The 17,233-nt window shown below is 37.8% G+C and overlaps 5 protein-coding genes and 1 pseudogene across 7 annotated transcripts in view; 2 read left to right on the top strand and 4 right to left on the bottom strand.

Annotated features, from left to right (window-relative positions):
* Nucleotides 1-2,736, top strand: part of LOC104763799 (zinc finger protein CONSTANS-LIKE 2-like) — a 3,828-nt gene extending 1,092 nt beyond the window's left edge. Inside the window, exons 2-3 of the mRNA XM_010487181.2 lie at nt 1,895-2,037; nt 2,174-2,736. Of these exons, the coding sequence (XP_010485483.1) occupies nt 1,895-2,037; nt 2,174-2,533 (503 nt within the window). The 3' untranslated portion in view covers nt 2,534-2,736. The remainder of the gene's footprint in view (nt 1-1,894; nt 2,038-2,173) is intronic.
* On the top strand, nt 313-1,791 carry LOC104763798 (zinc finger protein CONSTANS-LIKE 2). The gene is made up of 2 exons (XM_010487180.2): nt 313-1,092; nt 1,229-1,791. Exons 1-2 carry the CDS (start codon nt 412-414, stop codon nt 1,586-1,588), a joined length of 1,041 nt encoding a protein of 346 aa, XP_010485482.1. The 5' UTR covers nt 313-411; the 3' UTR covers nt 1,589-1,791.
* On the bottom strand, nt 3,171-6,661 carry LOC104763796 (annotated as a pseudogene).
* On the bottom strand, nt 6,753-9,130 carry LOC104763795 (6-phosphogluconate dehydrogenase, decarboxylating 3-like). Of its 2 annotated transcripts, none has more exons than XM_010487177.2 (2): nt 8,937-9,130; nt 6,753-8,455 (listed from the first exon to the last, which is right to left on the bottom strand). In XM_010487177.2, exon 2 carries the CDS (start codon nt 8,428-8,430, stop codon nt 6,970-6,972), a length of 1,461 nt encoding a protein of 486 aa, XP_010485479.1. In that variant the 5' UTR covers nt 8,431-8,455; nt 8,937-9,130; the 3' UTR covers nt 6,753-6,969. The 2 variants fall into 2 exon arrangements, with proteins under 2 accessions (XP_010485479.1, XP_010485480.1); XM_010487178.2 differs by lacking the exon at nt 8,937-9,130 and adding an exon at nt 8,713-8,873.
* Nucleotides 9,521-11,968, bottom strand: LOC104763794 (probable galacturonosyltransferase 9). The gene is made up of 3 exons (XM_010487176.2): nt 11,569-11,968; nt 10,198-11,436; nt 9,521-10,080 (listed from the first exon to the last, which is right to left on the bottom strand). Exons 1-3 carry the CDS (start codon nt 11,737-11,739, stop codon nt 9,805-9,807), a joined length of 1,686 nt encoding a protein of 561 aa, XP_010485478.1. The 5' UTR covers nt 11,740-11,968; the 3' UTR covers nt 9,521-9,804.
* LOC104763792 (E3 ubiquitin-protein ligase Praja-2-like) lies at nt 12,242-14,242 on the bottom strand. 2 transcript variants are annotated; one of them, XM_010487174.2, is made up of 2 exons: nt 12,814-14,242; nt 12,242-12,548 (listed from the first exon to the last, which is right to left on the bottom strand). In XM_010487174.2, exon 1 carries the CDS (start codon nt 14,133-14,135, stop codon nt 12,882-12,884), a length of 1,254 nt encoding a protein of 417 aa, XP_010485476.1. In that variant the 5' UTR covers nt 14,136-14,242; the 3' UTR covers nt 12,242-12,548; nt 12,814-12,881. The 2 variants fall into 2 exon arrangements, with proteins under 2 accessions (XP_010485476.1, XP_010485477.1); XM_010487175.2 differs by having other exon boundaries at nt 12,242-12,545.

Genomic DNA, 17,233 nt, shown 5'->3' with positions numbered 1-17,233 from the left:
AAAAGTTTACATCTTTGCTCAAAAAGAAAAAACAGTAAAAGTTACGTGATTGAGAATCTTATCCATGTCAGCTCTCACGGGTCCTACTACAGAGAAAGCTACAATAGGAAGAGATTGTTTACACACTTGCATAGGAGACACTTGGTGTAGATTTGTTTTCCTTTGCAAAGGACGTAAGAAAAGACTTTTCCATGATTAAATGAAACGTTTCTTCAAAACTCAGACAGCCACAAGATGATCCAACCACTTTTTACAACCACTAAATCTGCGCCACGTGTCCATCTACAAAGATTCTATCTCTTTACCCCTCTTCTCACCACCACCAGATATAGTAGTAGCCTTCCCTCTTTTCTGAATTACAAACAATCTCTCCTTTTGCCACTAATCTTAAAAACTTTATAACTTACTATAATGTTGAAAGAAGAGAGTAACGAGAGTGGTAATTGGGCACGAGCATGTGACACATGTCGTTCAGCCGCCTGCACTGTCTACTGTGAAGCTGACTCTGCCTACTTGTGCAATACCTGTGATGCTCGAGTTCACGCAGCGAATCGTGTTGCTTCCCGCCATGAACGTGTTCGTGTCTGCCAGTCATGTGAGTCTGCTCCGGCTGCGTTCTTGTGCAAAGCGGACGCTGCCTCTCTCTGCACAACCTGTGATGCTGAGATTCATTCCGCAAACCCACTAGCTAGACGTCATCAACGTGTTCCCATTCTCCCATTGTCTGCAAACTCTTGCAGCTCCATGGCCCCGAGCGAGACTGATGCAGATAATGATGAGGACGATCGAGAGGTGGCGTCCTGGTTACTGCCTAATCCAGGCAAGAACAGCGGTACTCAGAACAATGGTTTCTTGTTTGGTGTTGAGTATCTTGATCTTGTGGATTACAGCTCCAGCATGGACAACCAATTCGATGATCATCAGTACAGTCAATACCAGAGGAGCTTTGGTGGAGATGGAGTTGTGCCACTTCAAGTTGAAGAATCAACAAGCCACCTGCAACAAAGCCAACACAACTTTCACTTGGGTATCAACTATGGCTGCTCCTCAGGAGCTCACTACAACAACTCCTTAAAGGACTTAAACTATAGCGTAAGATTTTTTATATCCATGCCAGCTCTTTAGTTCACAATAATCAGTTGTTTCATCACAAGTATGCTTCCCTATACATCGATTCTTTACTCCCATTATCTCAGAGGATTGAAATTGTCTTTGTTTCTGTCATTAGGCATCCGTTTCATCAATGGACATCAGTGTTGTGCCAGAGTCAACAGCAAGTGACATAACAGTCCAACACCCAAGAACAACTAAAGAGACGATAGACCAACTATCTGGTCCTCCTACTCAGATGGTGCAGCAGCTTACTCCAATGGAAAGGGAGGCTAGGGTCCTGAGATACAGAGAGAAGAAGAAGACGAGGAAGTTTGACAAAACAATAAGGTATGCTTCAAGAAAGGCATATGCAGAGATAAGGCCACGAATCAAGGGCAGATTCGCAAAGAGGATAGAAATTGAAGCTGATGCTGAAGAAATCTTCTCAACATCGCTAATGTCTGAGACTGGATATGGAATTGTTCCTTCCTTTTGAACTACTATGGCGAAGATGGACTAGATTGCATGCTGTAAAATACTTCTAGTTTGGATTTCTACAAGTTATTACCACATTTACGCATATGAATCCTTAGTTTTGTCACTTTTGTCCAACTAGTACGAGTTAATTAGATATGTTCCTATAGCTGCAGTGTTTAAACAACATCTCTCTAAATAGATGAAATGGTGAAATCTTATCTTCTGGAACAGTGCCTATCACTCTAATTGAAATGGTGCCACATGAAAGAGATATGCATCACTANATTCGATGATCATCAGTACAGTCAATACCAGAGGAGCTTTGGAGGAGATGGAGTTGTGCCACTTCAAGTTGAAGAATCAACAAACCACCTGCAACAAAGTCAACACAACTTTCACTTGGGTATCAACTATGGCTGCTCCACAGGAGCTCACTACAACAACTCCTTAAAGGACCTAAACTATAGCGTAAGATTTTTTATATGCATGCCAGCTCTTTAGTTCAAAATAATCAGTTGTTTCATCACAAGTATGCTTCCCTATACATCGATTCTTTACTCCTATTACCTCAGAGGATTGAAATTGTCTTTGTTTCTGTCATTAGGCATCCGTTTCATCAATGGACATCAGTGTTGTGCCAGAGTCACCAGCAAGTGACATAACAGTCCAACACCCAAGAACAACTAAAGAGACGATAGACCAACTATCTGGTCCTCCTACTCAGATGGTGCAGCAGCTTACTCCAATGGAAAGGGAGGCTAGGGTCCTGAGATACAGAGAGAAGAAGAAGACGAGGAAGTTTGACAAGACAATAAGGTATGCTTCAAGAAAGGCATATGCAGAGATAAGGCCACGAATCAAGGGCAGATTCGCAAAGAGGATAGAAATTGAAGCTGATGCTGAAGAAATCTTCTCAACATCGCTAATGTCTGAGACTGGATATGGAATTGTTCCTTCCTTTTGAACTACTATGGCGAAGATGGACTAGATTGCATGCTGTAAAATACTTCTAGTTTGGATTTCTACAAGTTATTACCACATTTACGCATATGAATCCTTAGTTTTGTCACTTTTGTCCAACTAGTACGAGTTAATTAGATATGTTCCTATAGCTGCAGTGTTTAAACAACATCTCTCTAAATAGATGAAATGGTGAAATCTTATCTTCTGGAACAGTGCCTATCACTCTAATTGAAATGGTGCCACATGAAAGAGATATGCATCACTATGAGTAGAAAACTAAAAGCAGATTTTACACGTTGTCACTTGACATGAAAGACGACACACCTAGGTAGGTTCAAAGTAAATACCTTTTGATTATTTTCTGGCAGTAGAATCTTCTGTTTCTTGACACGTTCCAGATCCCTTGTACACGTAAGTTGCAGGACAGTTCCACTTATGCCAACTCATGATTTGTTGATTAAACGGATAACATAGAACAACTTTGTCCACAGAAATTTAAAAAACTCCAAAAACCAACATGCAAATCAGCATCAATTGGTCAATTTCGACTAATGGGAATAGTTACCGTATTCAGCCAAGTAGGAGTAAGATAGTGAAGAAACTGAGAAACCTAAGTGGAGCAAGGTTTTCTGAATGGATTGATTACATCCGATCGTTTTATTTCTCTTGATTAGCACTAGGGTCCTTGGCCAGCACCGAATATAAACCATCTACAAGCATAAGATGTTGATGCCTATGCAAAAGACAAGTAAACAAAGATAACTCACTTTTTAAACCTTTTAGAATAAAGGAACTATACTTTCTCACTTTTTTATGGTAAGTGCTGAAAATAAAGGATGATTGGGCAACGAATAAAAACACCACATTTTAACCAAGCCTTGTGTTCATATCTGGAAATATTCAAAGAGATCATAAAATGTGGGATCTTCCTAGGATCGTTTGTGTTTGTAAATGAAAACATTATGTATGCAAAACAGAAATAGCGGGATATACGATAACAACTCAAATAACTAAATCACTATATAAATATACGTACCTGCAGAATTCACTTAGTTGTGAAGTCAAATGCAGCAGAAATCTGTCCTGTGGCATCTACGCTGTCTATGACTATCTGGAAGAAAACACAGTGTTAGAAGTTCATAACTCTACAGCAAAAATTTAGACTAGACCCATTCAAATGGAAGAGAAGGCTAGTTTCATGAAAGAGAGAACCTTGACAAGCCACCGTCAGTGATCAACTTAGCGTTTCCACTGTCCTCTCTTTGGCGTATCTAGTGGCAGTCCAAGAGCCCGGTCCCATATCAGCTGAAACAAAAGAAAGAAAACAGCATCATAAAATGTGTGTGAGTTTATTAAATGAGACCGGTCGATAGCGCCAATATATGTCTGTATGTACCTGTGAGCAGATGTCGAGACTCCTTGAGACGCCAAAAAACACAGTGTAGTATCTATATTTGAAAGAAATATCACTCTATTATAACCAAGATTCAGTAAAACAAGGTCCAAGGTTAATCACACTTAACGATGCAGTTCGAACCTTGCTTAGGTTAGACCATAATTAATAGTTCATCAGCACTCTACTATGAGCATCAACGTTAGGCCACAGGTTCTTGACCTGTAACAACGATTTCAAGATTCATAAAACCAAAGTAAATCAGGAATCTGGTAGCACATAAATGATAATGTAAATAGTACCTCTCCCAGCTCAGTTAGAATAGGAGGCACCACTTCATAAAGCTTTGAGACATATCGAGTTGATTAATTTTGTGAGCCAGTAAAAATTTAAAAGCATGACCAAATATTAAGGGGAAAAACGTTACCAGCTGAAAAAGAGGATCATCCGGTAGATGCTTCAAGGCAAACTCTCTTTGGCACACGTATCTTGGATCCGTTTTAGGCAAGACACCATGGCTATATCCTGCAACAACCTGCAAGAAAATGTTTATTTAAAGTTTTTGGCAACATTCACAATTCACAGGCAAAGCCAAAAATCAAAACATAATCCCAAGCTTTTATGTTTTAATTGAACAATGATTCAAGTTATGGCCTGTCGTGATTAGCATGCAATACAAATTACAACTCTGTTGTTTACCTTCCCACTGTTCAACATTTTCCAGACATTATCTTTTGGCTGTTCCTTTGATATATTTTCTCCGCATTCCTCGACAACTGATTTAATCCACAGCAAAACTTCCTATAACAAGACCATGCACCCAAAAAAAAAAAACTGACTAAGATTTCAGAATTCTTAGTTGAACATCATAAGTTTAGCAGCTTAAGAGTCATTCTTGGAACTCTCACTTGTAGTTTCGACCAATTAGAAGATTCATTCAGGAGATAAATAAGAGGGGTTACCTGATTAGCTAAACCATTTAATGCAGCTGCAGATGAATATGGATCCGAAAGTGCACTCCCAACCTTAATAAAGTAACACCAAAAACAGAACCATCAGATATGTGTGTCTATAAAAACATTTGGAGTACAAACTAAAGTGGAACACTATCATGTATCAAGACCAGCGTGAGAAGCCATGCACAGTCAGCAGTTTGAAATGATAAAACAAATCATAAAACTTCATGTAAAATCCAACTAAACCTCAACTCCATCGAAGACATTTTCCAAAATTCCTGGTCCTAGCTCCAGAGAAAGTGGCTGTAATAACAGGGGCAAAGTATATGTTAGCTACAGATGAATAACCCTACAAAAGAGAAAAGAGAAACGAAAGCCAAGATAAGGAGGAGAACTCACAACCATTGTGTGAACAGGATCATTAACTGTGAATCCAGCTGCTTCCTAGTAAACCAGTAAACTTACAAGTCACCACTAGTTACTGTGTCTCCCTATGACTGCACAAAAAAAGTTGAACTTAGTTAAGCATCAAGACAAAGACCATATGAACACTTCAAAAGAAAGACATATGCAGTCAAACAAAACACAATACCAAAAATTGATTGGGCTGGGAGGAACTAGTCCCAAGGACAATCTTTATCAAGAGCTGGGACAGAAACACCCCCGAGGGATGTACACATCACCGGACCGGATTCTCTTGGCAATAGTTCTTCAAATAGCGCCAGTGAGATATGAAAACAAAAAGAATCGTGAGAAGCCACTTAGCCACACTATGCCATTAACCCTATAAGAACAAAGCAATCACATATAGATATCTAAACCCTAAAAATTGTAACTGTTACCAAAATAAAAAAAAAAAAAAAAAGAGACAAAAGTTGCATAACCCGTGATCCCGTAAAACCAACACCAAGAATCGGTTATCCGGTTATCATAAATTGCTTGGCTGCTAGTGTTGGCTTGCTCGGAACCTGAGAGAGAGAGAGAGAACGAGCGAGATTAGGATTTAGGAACAAAATCATCAGGTGATATGTTAGTCAATGGAGAAGAGAAGAAGATGATTTGCCAATAGTAATAAAATCGAGAGAACAAACCCTTGCCGCGAAATTGGACCCAAAGATAGGTAGAAAAGGAGGAACCCATGGGGCTTTGAGTTCGAAGCTCCAGAAACCCTAATTCTCCTTCCATACCTACAAGAGAAACATCATACAACCAAAAAATCTCAGTAGCAATTGATTCTCATCTAAACTGTAACAAAAAGAACCCCCGACAGTGTAACGGAGCAACGCTCACCTGTTGAGACTGGTATATGTCTGCTCTCTCTTCGATACCGCTCTCTAATCGCCACCATTGAAACGCTCGCTTTTCTCTCTCTGTGTCTCTCTGAACTTGTTTTTTGGGTGACGAAGAAGAAGAGTGAGTCTCTCTGATTTGTCAGGGAAGGAGACGATGGGAGTATTTATAACCACTAATCACAATCAGAAAAGGCAATTCCTATTTACACCTACAAGAGAGACATCATACAACCAAAAAATCTCAGTCGCAATTGATTCTCATCTAAATTGTAACAAACACAACCCTCACCTGTTGAGACTGGTATAGTGTCTGCTCTCTCTTCGATAGCACAGGCAAACACTATACTAGTCTCAACAGGTGAGCGGCGCTCTCTAGTCGCCACCATTGAAACGCTCTCTTTTCTCTCTCTGTGTTTCTCGGAACTTTGTTTTTTGGGTGACGAAGAAGAAGAGTGAGTCTCTGATTTTATTTGTCAGGAAGGAGAATATGTGAGAGAGTTTTCATAAGAGAACACTTAATCAAAATCAGATTATGGGCCGACAAAATAAATAGCGAAGCCCATCTAATAAACATTAAAAAGGAAAAATTATAACCAAATTAAGATCTCAGTTTAAAATTTTAATAGAGAAATAGAAGAACACAGAAGAGGAGAAAACTCAGTTCTACAATCATAAAAATAAGCCAACAGTATATATCACACATTGAGGGAACGATAACATTCTTGTGTGAAAATTATTATTGAAGGAGGAGAAGAAGAAGAAGAAGAAGAATACAAGAGGAGAGAGAGAGATCTTCTCAGATCTTGGATTGTCTTGCAATCTTGAACCACTCGGTGTGGAAAGATCCTTCCACATCAGTCCTTTCATATGTATGAGCACCAAAGTAATCTCTCTGTGCTTGCACAAGATTTGCCGGCAATCTCTCTCTCCTGTAAGAATCAAAGTATGCGAGACTCGCAGACATACCCGGCGTGCTGATACCTGAGTTGATTGCTAAGCATACGACTCTTCTCCAAGCGGACTGTCTCTCGATGATCTCTTTCGCAAACTCAGGATCGACCAATAGGTTAGCCAGCTCTGCGTTCCTGTCATAAGCTTGCTTGATCCTGTCTAAGAAGATTGCTCTGATGATGCAGCCTCCTTTCCAGATTCTAGCTAACTCACCTAGCTTCAATCCCCACCCTTTTTCCATGCTCTTGGCACGGATCAGGTTCATCCCTTGTGCGTAACTGCAGATTTTTGATGCGTAAAGAGCCTTCCTCACGTCATCGATTAGCTGTTTCTTGTCAACGGTTTGATCAGTCAAGATATCACCAAACCCACCTGCCTTGAAGACTTTAGCTGCTTCTACACGTTCATCTTTTAGCCCGCTGAGGAACCTCGCATCAAGAGAGGATTCAATGGTGGGAGCAGGAACAGACAGCTCAGCTGCTTGCTGCACAGTCCATTTCCCTGTACCTTTCATGCCGGTTTTGTCCAAAACCTTGTCAACCAAATGCCCATCTCCCTTATCGTCCTTGATCCCGAAAATGTCAGCTGTGATCTCAATCAAGAAACTCTCAAGCTCACCTTTGTTCCAGTCAGTGAAGACACTGTGAAGCTCCTCATTCGATAATTTACCAACAGATTTCAGGACATCATAAGCTTCTGCGATCAGCTGCATATCACCGTACTCAATCCCATTATGGACCATTTTGACAAAGTTTCCAGACCCGCCCTTACCGATGTAAGTCACACAGGGACCACTATCCCTAACCTGAGCAGCAACCTTGAGAACAATGTCTTCAATATTCTTGTAGGCTTCAAGAGAGCCTCCAGGCATCATAGATGGCCCATTACGAGCACCTTCTTCACCACCAGAAACTCCCATTCCAAGGTAGAGGAAACCGTTCTCAGCCACAGCTTTTTCTCTCCTGTCAGTGTTCTCATACCATTCATTACCACCATCCACAATGCAATCACCCTTCTCCAAATAAGCAGAGAGGGTCTTGATGGTCTGGTCAACAGGAGCACCAGCCTTAACAAGCATGATGATAACACGTGGCTTCTGAATCGATTTGACAAAAGACTCAGGGTCATGGAAGCCGTAAAGAGGAAGGTTGCCTTCCTTTTTGGCACGTTCGACGGTCTCATCAACTTTGGAAGTGGTTCTGTTGTAAACAGAGATTGGGAAGCCTTTCTCAGCAATGTTGAGAGCTAAGTTCTGACCCATCACAGCCAGTCCAGCTAGACCTATTCTTGTAGGTTGAACAGCCATAATGTTTTGCTTTGTCTTCTTCTCTCTGCCAAAAAATAATAACACAAATCTCAAATCTAAGAAAAGATGAATAGAGAAGCTAAACTTTGCGGCAAGTGGGTGGTGATGTATATATAAAACAAACAGCTTCAATTGCATGATCGATCTAAAATAAACCCAACCACGAATATAAGATCTCTAAGAACACAGGAATCAATAAATCAACAAATGAAAAATTCTCATATTTGTTACGATCGATCGTAGCATACACTAACAACACCCCAAGAGCAAAGAGTCGATTACCCTTTAGACCCAAAATGGCGATCTAAATAACATAATAGCAATGAGAATTCTCAATTTCTATACTAGATCGTGACACCAAAATTGCTGGATTCACAAAAAAAGTTTTTTTTCCTGAAATATTCGTAGTACATCATTAATATCGAAAAGCGATTGGAGAATATCAGATGGCAAAAACAAAATTGATTGGGAAAAACGAGAAAGTGAGTGTGATCGGAGAAACAAACCTGCTTTTAACTTTTTCTTCAGAGATGGATTTTGAGATTTGTCCAAGAAAACAAAAATAAAAGAGGAAAAGATCTGAGGAAGCAGAAGAAGAAGGAAGGGTAAGTAAAAATTGTTGAGATGAGTGATGTTTTGTTTTTGTATCAGATTGCTATATAGCAAATGAACGGTCTGATTCGCACCACCACTGAGTAATAATTATATTATTCCCTTTCTCGTTTTTTAAAGTATTGTCAAAATTGGCCACTCTGCGTTAGGTAAGAAAAGGGTTGGGTTGGTGGTGGTCGTTCGTTTTCTATTGGATCTTCTTCACATAAAAAAACTATAAAATTCTGTTCTCATTCCCTGTTCATTTACAACTCATAATATAACTCTTGTTTTGAATGTATTTTACATCATTCTGTTTGTCAAGAGCAATTTAAACCGCGTTTGACATTAGAACCAATATCCCCTAATTCATCACCAAACCAATCCTTTGACATTATAACTCAACCGCCAAGTTTGAGCCACACACTTCTTTCTACGTTCAAACCTATATATTATGAGAGCATTCTAGAACGGGAAGAATAGACCTTTTAGAAGGACATATATGAATTTCTTGATGATTCTTAGTATGAAATAAAGACAACAAAGACAAACATTGTAGCTTGGAGTTGGAGAACATATTGCTGTGATGAGTTTACATAATTTAAATAAAGACCAAAGCTATGACAAAAAGAAGCAAAATACTTTGTAACCCTATATAAAGATAAACGTATCAGTTAAAGAATTTCCCTGAAAGACAGAAACAAATCGATCCGAGGTTTACCTCTTCTCCGTATTTATGTTCCTCTCTCGGGTTTTGGTTTGTTTTTTTTTCCATCGCTCTCTTTAGAGACCAAAATTGCACATCTGCACAAACTCCATTTCGTTATCCACATATTTCGTCCAGAGAGACTTGTATTGGTTCATTGCAATGTCAAGCCATGGTTTCATGTTTCCATTGTAATGGATCACTGCTGCGTTTCTGATCTCGTCCATGCTCACTCCCGGGTTGTACCCTAACCCAAGCACATGCCATGATTTGTCCAATGATTTCGTCTTTGAATAGAATGTGATCAATCCCGGAGGGAGAGTTCCCAATTTCCATAGAGTTCTATCTTCATTCTGCTCGGACAAAAACAACAGAATGTAAGGAAGAGTTCCCAATTTCCATAGAGCTTTGATATGTCTAAGTTACTAAGTAAGAATTATACATTATACTACTAAGCATGATGGAATTACCAAGTTCTGCCAGTAATGGTATTGATCGGTACATTTCTCGCGCCTCCAGGCATTGAGATCGAATATATTCATTCCAAAGGCCCAAGCACAAGCATTGGGATTAAAGCTCTCTTTGATCAAAAGATGAGTGAAGTTTAAGTATTGACCATAACGATGGAATGAGCCAAAGCATGTCTCAACAGCTCCATTCACCTTGCCATCCAAGTTGATTTTCCATAAACCAGTCACGTCTTTCTGCACCACAACATCATCGTCCAAGAACAAAATCTTATTCAGCTTCGGATACATCTCTGGTAAGTAAAACCTGAGATGGTTCAACATCGAGAGATATTTCGGGTTCTTGAACTTGAGGTTATGGGAATCTTTAGTTGCGTTTTCAGCTTGATTCTCGAAGTAAAACTTCTGCAACTTGGCAGACTCGAGCTGCCTCAAGACCGGTGCATATGAAGAGTTCAAGAACTTGAAGTCCTCCACGGATTTGATCTCAATATGAGCACCACGGTCCAAAGGACGCATCTTAAACCAGACCTTCATGGCTGCAAGACTCATTTTATCGGTAACCACATGGAAGACATGCTTCCATGGCTCCTCTGCGTTCATCACAACAGATCTCACCACAACAGAGACAGCAATCACATTGTCAGAGAAAATCGCATAGTGGTAAAGAGTTGGATCCTCTGCGGCTGGGTCAGGTGGAGCATCCTTGTACTTCTCAGGATTTGAGATCCTCTCTCCTACAAGCCTCATGGCCAAACAATGAAGACTTTTAGGGACAGACTTGGCTGAAATCAAGCTTGCAACAGCACCATTTTTCTTTGCTTTAGTCAACTGTTCTTGAACAGCAAAGATTGTGTCTTTCAACTTCTGGATCTTAAGCTGTGTATCATAACTCTCTTTAGACTCAACGATCATCATCCTAGCTGTCTTCACCTTATCTTTCACTTCTTTCTCAAGCACCCTAAACGTATCCTCCTCAAGAGCATTGCTGTTGTCAGAGACAGAAGATTTCAAACCAGGCTTCGACTGCAAATCAGAGAAGTTGATAGCCAAATCTTCGAAGAGCTTAAGCTGCTTGGAAGCATCAAGCTTAAGCTTCCTAGCGTAAGCAGCATAAGCATTGACAAGTGTGAGATGATCAGTGGCTTGCTTGTGTATCAGATCCAACCTCGTTTTCAATGGATCCGATTGTAAAGCCAAAAACGTCCTCTGCATATATGCGTTTCCCATACTCGGCAATGTCTAAAACAACAAATACGAAGAAGAAGCTCAGATATGATTCAAAAGAACCGATTCATAATTGCAAAATCGATCAAAAAAGCATATAAAACAAGATGAATCAAAGGAGCTAATAAAGAGATTGGAGATGCGTACATGATCCTGAGGAGGTTGATGACGAGAAGAGTTGAGAACGACGGAGAAAGTGGCGAGGAAGAGGAAAGAGAACAAAGCGGAGATAAAGATCCGGTAAGAGAAGAAACTACGAAGTCCGGTAGATTGGCCGGATCCGACACCGCCTCGGCCTCCACGGAAGGCCACCGCCATTTTATAAACCGATACACTTCACCTTTTACAGGTCAGTTGTTTTCCAGATCGGGAAATTTTCGATTCGTCGGTGAGGTTCTTCTTTTGCTTTGTCTCACAGACACAGATGACTGAGTTAACACAACCTCTGGAGTGTGACGGATAGATCTCAAACATTTAATTTTAGTGAAGAAAATAACACGTTAATATATCTAATCATGTAATCTTTACCAAGTAAACAATAAATTTTGGTGCAGTGGTAACTAACTTATATAATTAATTACAAAATTATGTAATGGAGAGAGGATGGTGACGACGACTGACGCGACGAGTGAGGAGACCACAGCTTTCCGCGTCGGTGCGATGCGATCAATTGACAAATTTTTAATTTCACATTCACACCTTTTATTTTCATTTATTTTATGTTACACACCCCTTATTCTCTCTTTTTCTTATTAGTTTGGGCCATATGACATATGAGGCCTAATTCAATTATACGACAACGGCACGTAGTTCTCATAAAAAAAAAACATCACGATGTTCAGTGTTTTTCCCACTGAGAGTGCAAGTCTCACAGACAACAAGAGTCTCCGACTTGTTTAAACAAAAGAGATAAACCTGTTTCAACATTTTGTCGGGTTGACAAGAGACTATATACAGTACAGTCATACAGATTACATCCGATTTGTTCTCTAAAAATCATAGAGGGGAAAAACAATCAGATCAGACATGTAGCATAACATACCAGTGCGACAGGGTCACAGGGCGTACATAAGACTTTTATTACTTTTACAAACTCCATCGAATCTGTAAGAAACGCTGGACTTCTGCTGCAACAATACAAACATAAGTTTCACTGAGAGAACAAGTAAGAATCGCAGAGGTGTATAATCGAAGCCTATTACAAAAAGGTAACTTTATAGTACTGATCTATCCAGATCAATGACTACAATATTTTTAAGAAGATTAACTTGACAAACACTTGCAACAATAGGGGTTCCAAGTTTAGCATGATTTATTTCACAAAATAGGAATATTTACATTTACAACATGAACAATAGATACTTCACTATCACATTTAAGGTAAGTGCTTACCATAAAAGAAAGTGGATTAAGGATCTTGCCTGGCTAATTAACATGAACAACAGAAACTTCAAATTCAATTAACTATGTCTACCGGGTAAGTTACTTGGCAAACCGGCATCGCTGCTTTGTGAGCTCTTATGCCTTTCATACTCAAGATCATCAGTAGGCAGCTCATACCGACAAACAGGGCAAGTATTCCTCATCCCCAACCAAGGCATAATACAGTCTCCATGATAGAAATGACTACAAGGAAGCCTCCTTACTTTCTCCTCCACTACAATTTCATCTTTACACACCGCACAAACAATGTTCCCTTTGTTTAATTTTTCCACTGTAAATTCCACAACTGGAAGATCCTCAATTACACTTTTGGCTGCTGGAGGATTTCCCCAGATTCCAGTCTCGTTATCAAACATTTGCCCAAGAATAGCATCAGCATCATAATGTCCACTATGGTTTTCATCAAATTCATCCAAACTAGCTAGATACAGGTAATAACTCGGATCGATATCATCATCAGGGTTTATCAAGATTCCTTCAGCTTGTTCGATATAATTAACAACATTGTTAACAGTTAACAAAACCTGCCAGTCCAGTTCATGCTCTTCATCATCATCATCCCTTGATAGTGAAGACAATTCATCTTCACCTTCTTCTTCTTCTTCAGGTCTACCAAACTCCCTATCCGTCCAGTTAATTGCGTTCTGCACTTCCTCCCATTCTTCATCAGCCAAGATGGTTTCCTCACCGAAGACGTCATCCCACACAGGAGGGAGACCCGTACCAACCTCGACCCGACCCGAATCATTTGCTCTATTCCCACTATCCTCTGAGGTATAACCAAACACGTCATCGTCATAATCGGAATCCGAATCGATACCGGTCACTCGAAGACCTTGCTCACCCGGTTGATGATCCGACACGGATCCTGAACCGGATCCAGATACACATCTAGTTCCCAAAACTATCTCATCTTCGTCTTCCTTGGGGTCATAAAATCCCCAAATATTGAAATCACCGGAGGTCAGCCTTTCCGATTCCAAGTACTCAGACGTGTCAACCTCGGAAGAAGACTCTCGATCGAAGAAATCGATGGGACATATGTACGGATCGGGTTCTGAATCCGAGTAAGAACCTGATCCAGAATCTGAAATTAGTCCTGAGAAAGGGAAATAAGGATTGCAATCGATGTCGCTGTCGTCGAACGGAGAGTAACAAACGAGCAAGCTCGTAGCCTCCGGTATGAAAATCGAATCGTCTACGGCTACACCGTCGCCTTCCGCCTCTTCTTCAAGGTTGATTGCGGGACCGGGCTTCGTCGTCGACGCCATTGTTGTGTTTCAGAGAAAAAAAGTACAAACCAAAAAAAAAAATGCAGAGGGAAAATCTTATGCATTCGTACACAAAGGATATAATATGATGACGTTTACGCCGTTGCTGGGGATCGAACCTGGGTCACCCAGGTGACAGGTGAGAATACTTACCACTATACTACAAAGACCTTATTGACAATGTATTTTTGGCCTAACTTACAAAAAAGAACTAATAAAGTTTATAATATGATAACCACTGAGATTGTCCAGAAAATTAAGGCAAAAAAATCTTCATTTTCTTCAATCTCCTAATATTAGTAGGATGAGCTTGATGTTTGTTTCGTATCAGAATTTTGTGATATAAAAACAAAAGTTGTAATATATTTAATAACTTTTTTGTTTTCAAAATAAATAGTTAGAAGTAATTTATGACTTCCCCCTAAATTCATGATAATATTTTGGATATTGTTGCAGTAAAAATAAAGGGAATATATAATGTTTAACAAAAAAAACGTATAACTTTAAATCTTATATATATATATATATATTATATTTTACAAAAGGATTAATCATCTAATTTACAAAATAAAAAAGTTTTAAGTAATTTGTAACTAGCTATATATGTGTACTATGTGTACACTTTGTTTAGATGAATTTTGGTAATATAAAGTCCACATAGTTTACTTAAATTTAATATATTTAGTCCATTACATATATACAAACTTATATTAACCAAAAATATATATATTCATGTATTTTACATTGATCATTTTAAAAAACGTCTCAAAATTAATTAAATTTAACAAAGAATAATTTGTAACTAGCTACTATGTGTACACTTCGTTTAGATGAATTTTGGTAATACAAAGTCCACAAAGTTTACTTAAATTTAATATATTTAGTCCATTACGTATATACGTACTTATATTAACCAAAAAATATATATTAATGTATTTTATATTGATCATTTTTAAAAAACATATCTCAAAATTAATTACTTGCACAATATTTAATGTACCAGAAAGTGCATACCAAATTGTATCTGTGAACTGACATTGCTTTCTTTTTTTTTAATTTTTTTGCTTTTATTTTCTTGATTTTTTTGCCTTTAACGTTAAAGAAATTATTATGGAATGAAAAAGAATATATATCACACCTGACTCGATTTTTTATTATTCTTTATTTATAACTATGTAGTTAGTTATTTAATAACCGAAAAATAAACCGAGTAGTAATCTAATTATATTAAACCGGTTGGGTTACAGGGTAATTGATATTCGGTTTCAGTCGGTTTACATTATTATGAAACCGAGTAAACCGAACCGAATCAGTTGTAATCGTTTCAATCCCGCCATAGATACCTCGGCTGAGGTTTATGACTCATGGCAGAGTATCTCAGATTCTTGCATATGACCAGAGCAGTGGTTTCATTCAATCGATGTCTAACAGAGAAATTTTCATACCGAAGAGTGCCAATGATTAAGTTAAGAATTTGAACTTCTCACAACTAGTTTCACTGGCTTAGGTAATTAATTAGGTTCTTAGCTGCGATTAGGTCATGTGAGAGGTGGGAATACTTACCACTATACTACAAAGACCTTATTGACAATGTATTTTTGGCCTAACTTACAAAAAAGAACTAATAAAGTTTATAATATGATAACCACTGAGATTGTCCAGAAAATTAAGGCAAAAAAATCTTCTTTTTCTTCAATCTCCTAATATTAGTAGGATGAGCTTGATGTTTGTTTCGTATCAGAATTTTGTGATATAAAAACAAAAGTTGTAATATATTTAATAACTTTTTTGTTTTCAAAATAAATAGTTAGAAGTAATTTATGACTTCCCCCTAAATTCATGATAATATTTTGGATATTGTTGCAGTAAAAATAAAGGGAATATATAATGTTTAACAAAAAAAATGTATAACTTTAAATCTTATATATATATATATATTATATTTTACAAAAGGATTAATCATCTAATTTACAAAATAAAAAAGTTTTAAGTAATTTGTTACTAGCTATATATGTGTACTATGTGTACACTTTGTTTAGATGAATTTTGGTAATATAAAGTCCACATAGTTTACTTAAATTTAATATATTTAGTCCATTACATATATACAAACTTATATTAACCAAAAATATATATATTCATGTATTTTACATTGATCATTTTTAAAAACGTCTCAAAATTAATTAAATTTAACAAAGAATAATTTGTAACTAGCTACTATGTGTACACTTTGTTTACATGAATTTTGGTAATACAAAGTCCACAAAGTTTACTTAAATTTAATATATTTAGTCCATTACGTATATACGTACTTATATTAACCAAAAAAATATATATTAATGTATTTTATATTGATCATTTTTAAAAAACATATCTCAAAATTAATTACTTGCACAATATTTAATGTACCAGAAAGTGCATACCAAATTGTATCCGTGAACTGACATTGCTTTCTTTTTTTTTAATTTTTTTGCCTTTATTTTCTTGATTTTTTTGCCTTTAACGTAAAAGAAATTGTTATGGAATGTAGAAGAATATATATCACACCTGACTCGATTTTTTATTATTCTTTATTTATAACTATGTAGTTAGTTATTTAATAACCGAAAAATAAACCGAGTAGTAGTCTAATTATATTAAACCGGTTGGGTTACAGGGTAATTGATATTCGGTTTCAGTTGGTTTACATTATTATGAAACCGAGTAAACCGAACCGAATCAGTTGTAATCGTTTCAATCCCGCCGTAGATACCTCGGCTGAGGTTTATGACTCATGGCAAAGTATCTCAGATTCTTGCATATGACCAGAGCAGTGGTTTCATTCAATCGATGTCTAACAGAGAAATTTTCATACCGAAGAGTGCCAATGATTAAGTTAAGAATTTGAACTTCTCACAACTAGTTTCACTGGCTTAGGTAATTAATTAGGTTCTTAGCTGCGATTAGGTCATGTGACAGTTCAATTCGACTTTTTGTTGGCTAGTTTAATTATGTTACTTTCATTGTGAGCATATATATAAACATTTAAAGCTATCATCTACGAATCTCGAGATCCTTTCTCATTGTCAATGTAAATGTGGAATTGTATATAGGTAAGC

Source organism: Camelina sativa, chromosome 19 (assembly GCF_000633955.1).
Source record: "Camelina sativa cultivar DH55 chromosome 19, Cs, whole genome shotgun sequence".
Classification (NCBI taxonomy): domain Eukaryota; kingdom Viridiplantae; phylum Streptophyta; class Magnoliopsida; order Brassicales; family Brassicaceae; genus Camelina; species Camelina sativa.
The sequence above is the reverse complement of the archived record's forward strand: the minus strand, read 5'-3'. Positions and strand labels throughout refer to the sequence as shown.

Coding starts and splice junctions, on each gene's coding strand:
- LOC104763794 (XM_010487176.2), bottom strand. CDS start 11,739: ATGGCGGTGGCCTTCCGTGGAGGCCGAGGCGGTGTCGGATCCGGCCAA. Junction 11,437..11,568: donor ATCAACCTCCTCAGGATCAT/GTACGCATCTCC, acceptor TTGTTGTTTTAG/ACATTGCCGAGTATGGGAAA. Junction 10,081..10,197: donor ACCATTACTGGCAGAACTTG/GTAATTCCATCA, acceptor TTGTCCGAGCAG/AATGAAGATAGAACTCTATG.
- LOC104763795 (XM_010487177.2), bottom strand. CDS start 8,430: ATGGCTGTTCAACCTACAAGAATAGGTCTAGCTGGACTGGCTGTGATG.
- LOC104763798 (XM_010487180.2), top strand. CDS start 412: ATGTTGAAAGAAGAGAGTAACGAGAGTGGTAATTGGGCACGAGCATGT. Junction 1,093..1,228: donor TAAAGGACTTAAACTATAGC/GTAAGATTTTTT, acceptor TTCTGTCATTAG/GCATCCGTTTCATCAATGGA.
- LOC104763792 (XM_010487174.2), bottom strand. CDS start 14,135: ATGGCGTCGACGACGAAGCCCGGTCCCGCAATCAACCTTGAAGAAGAG.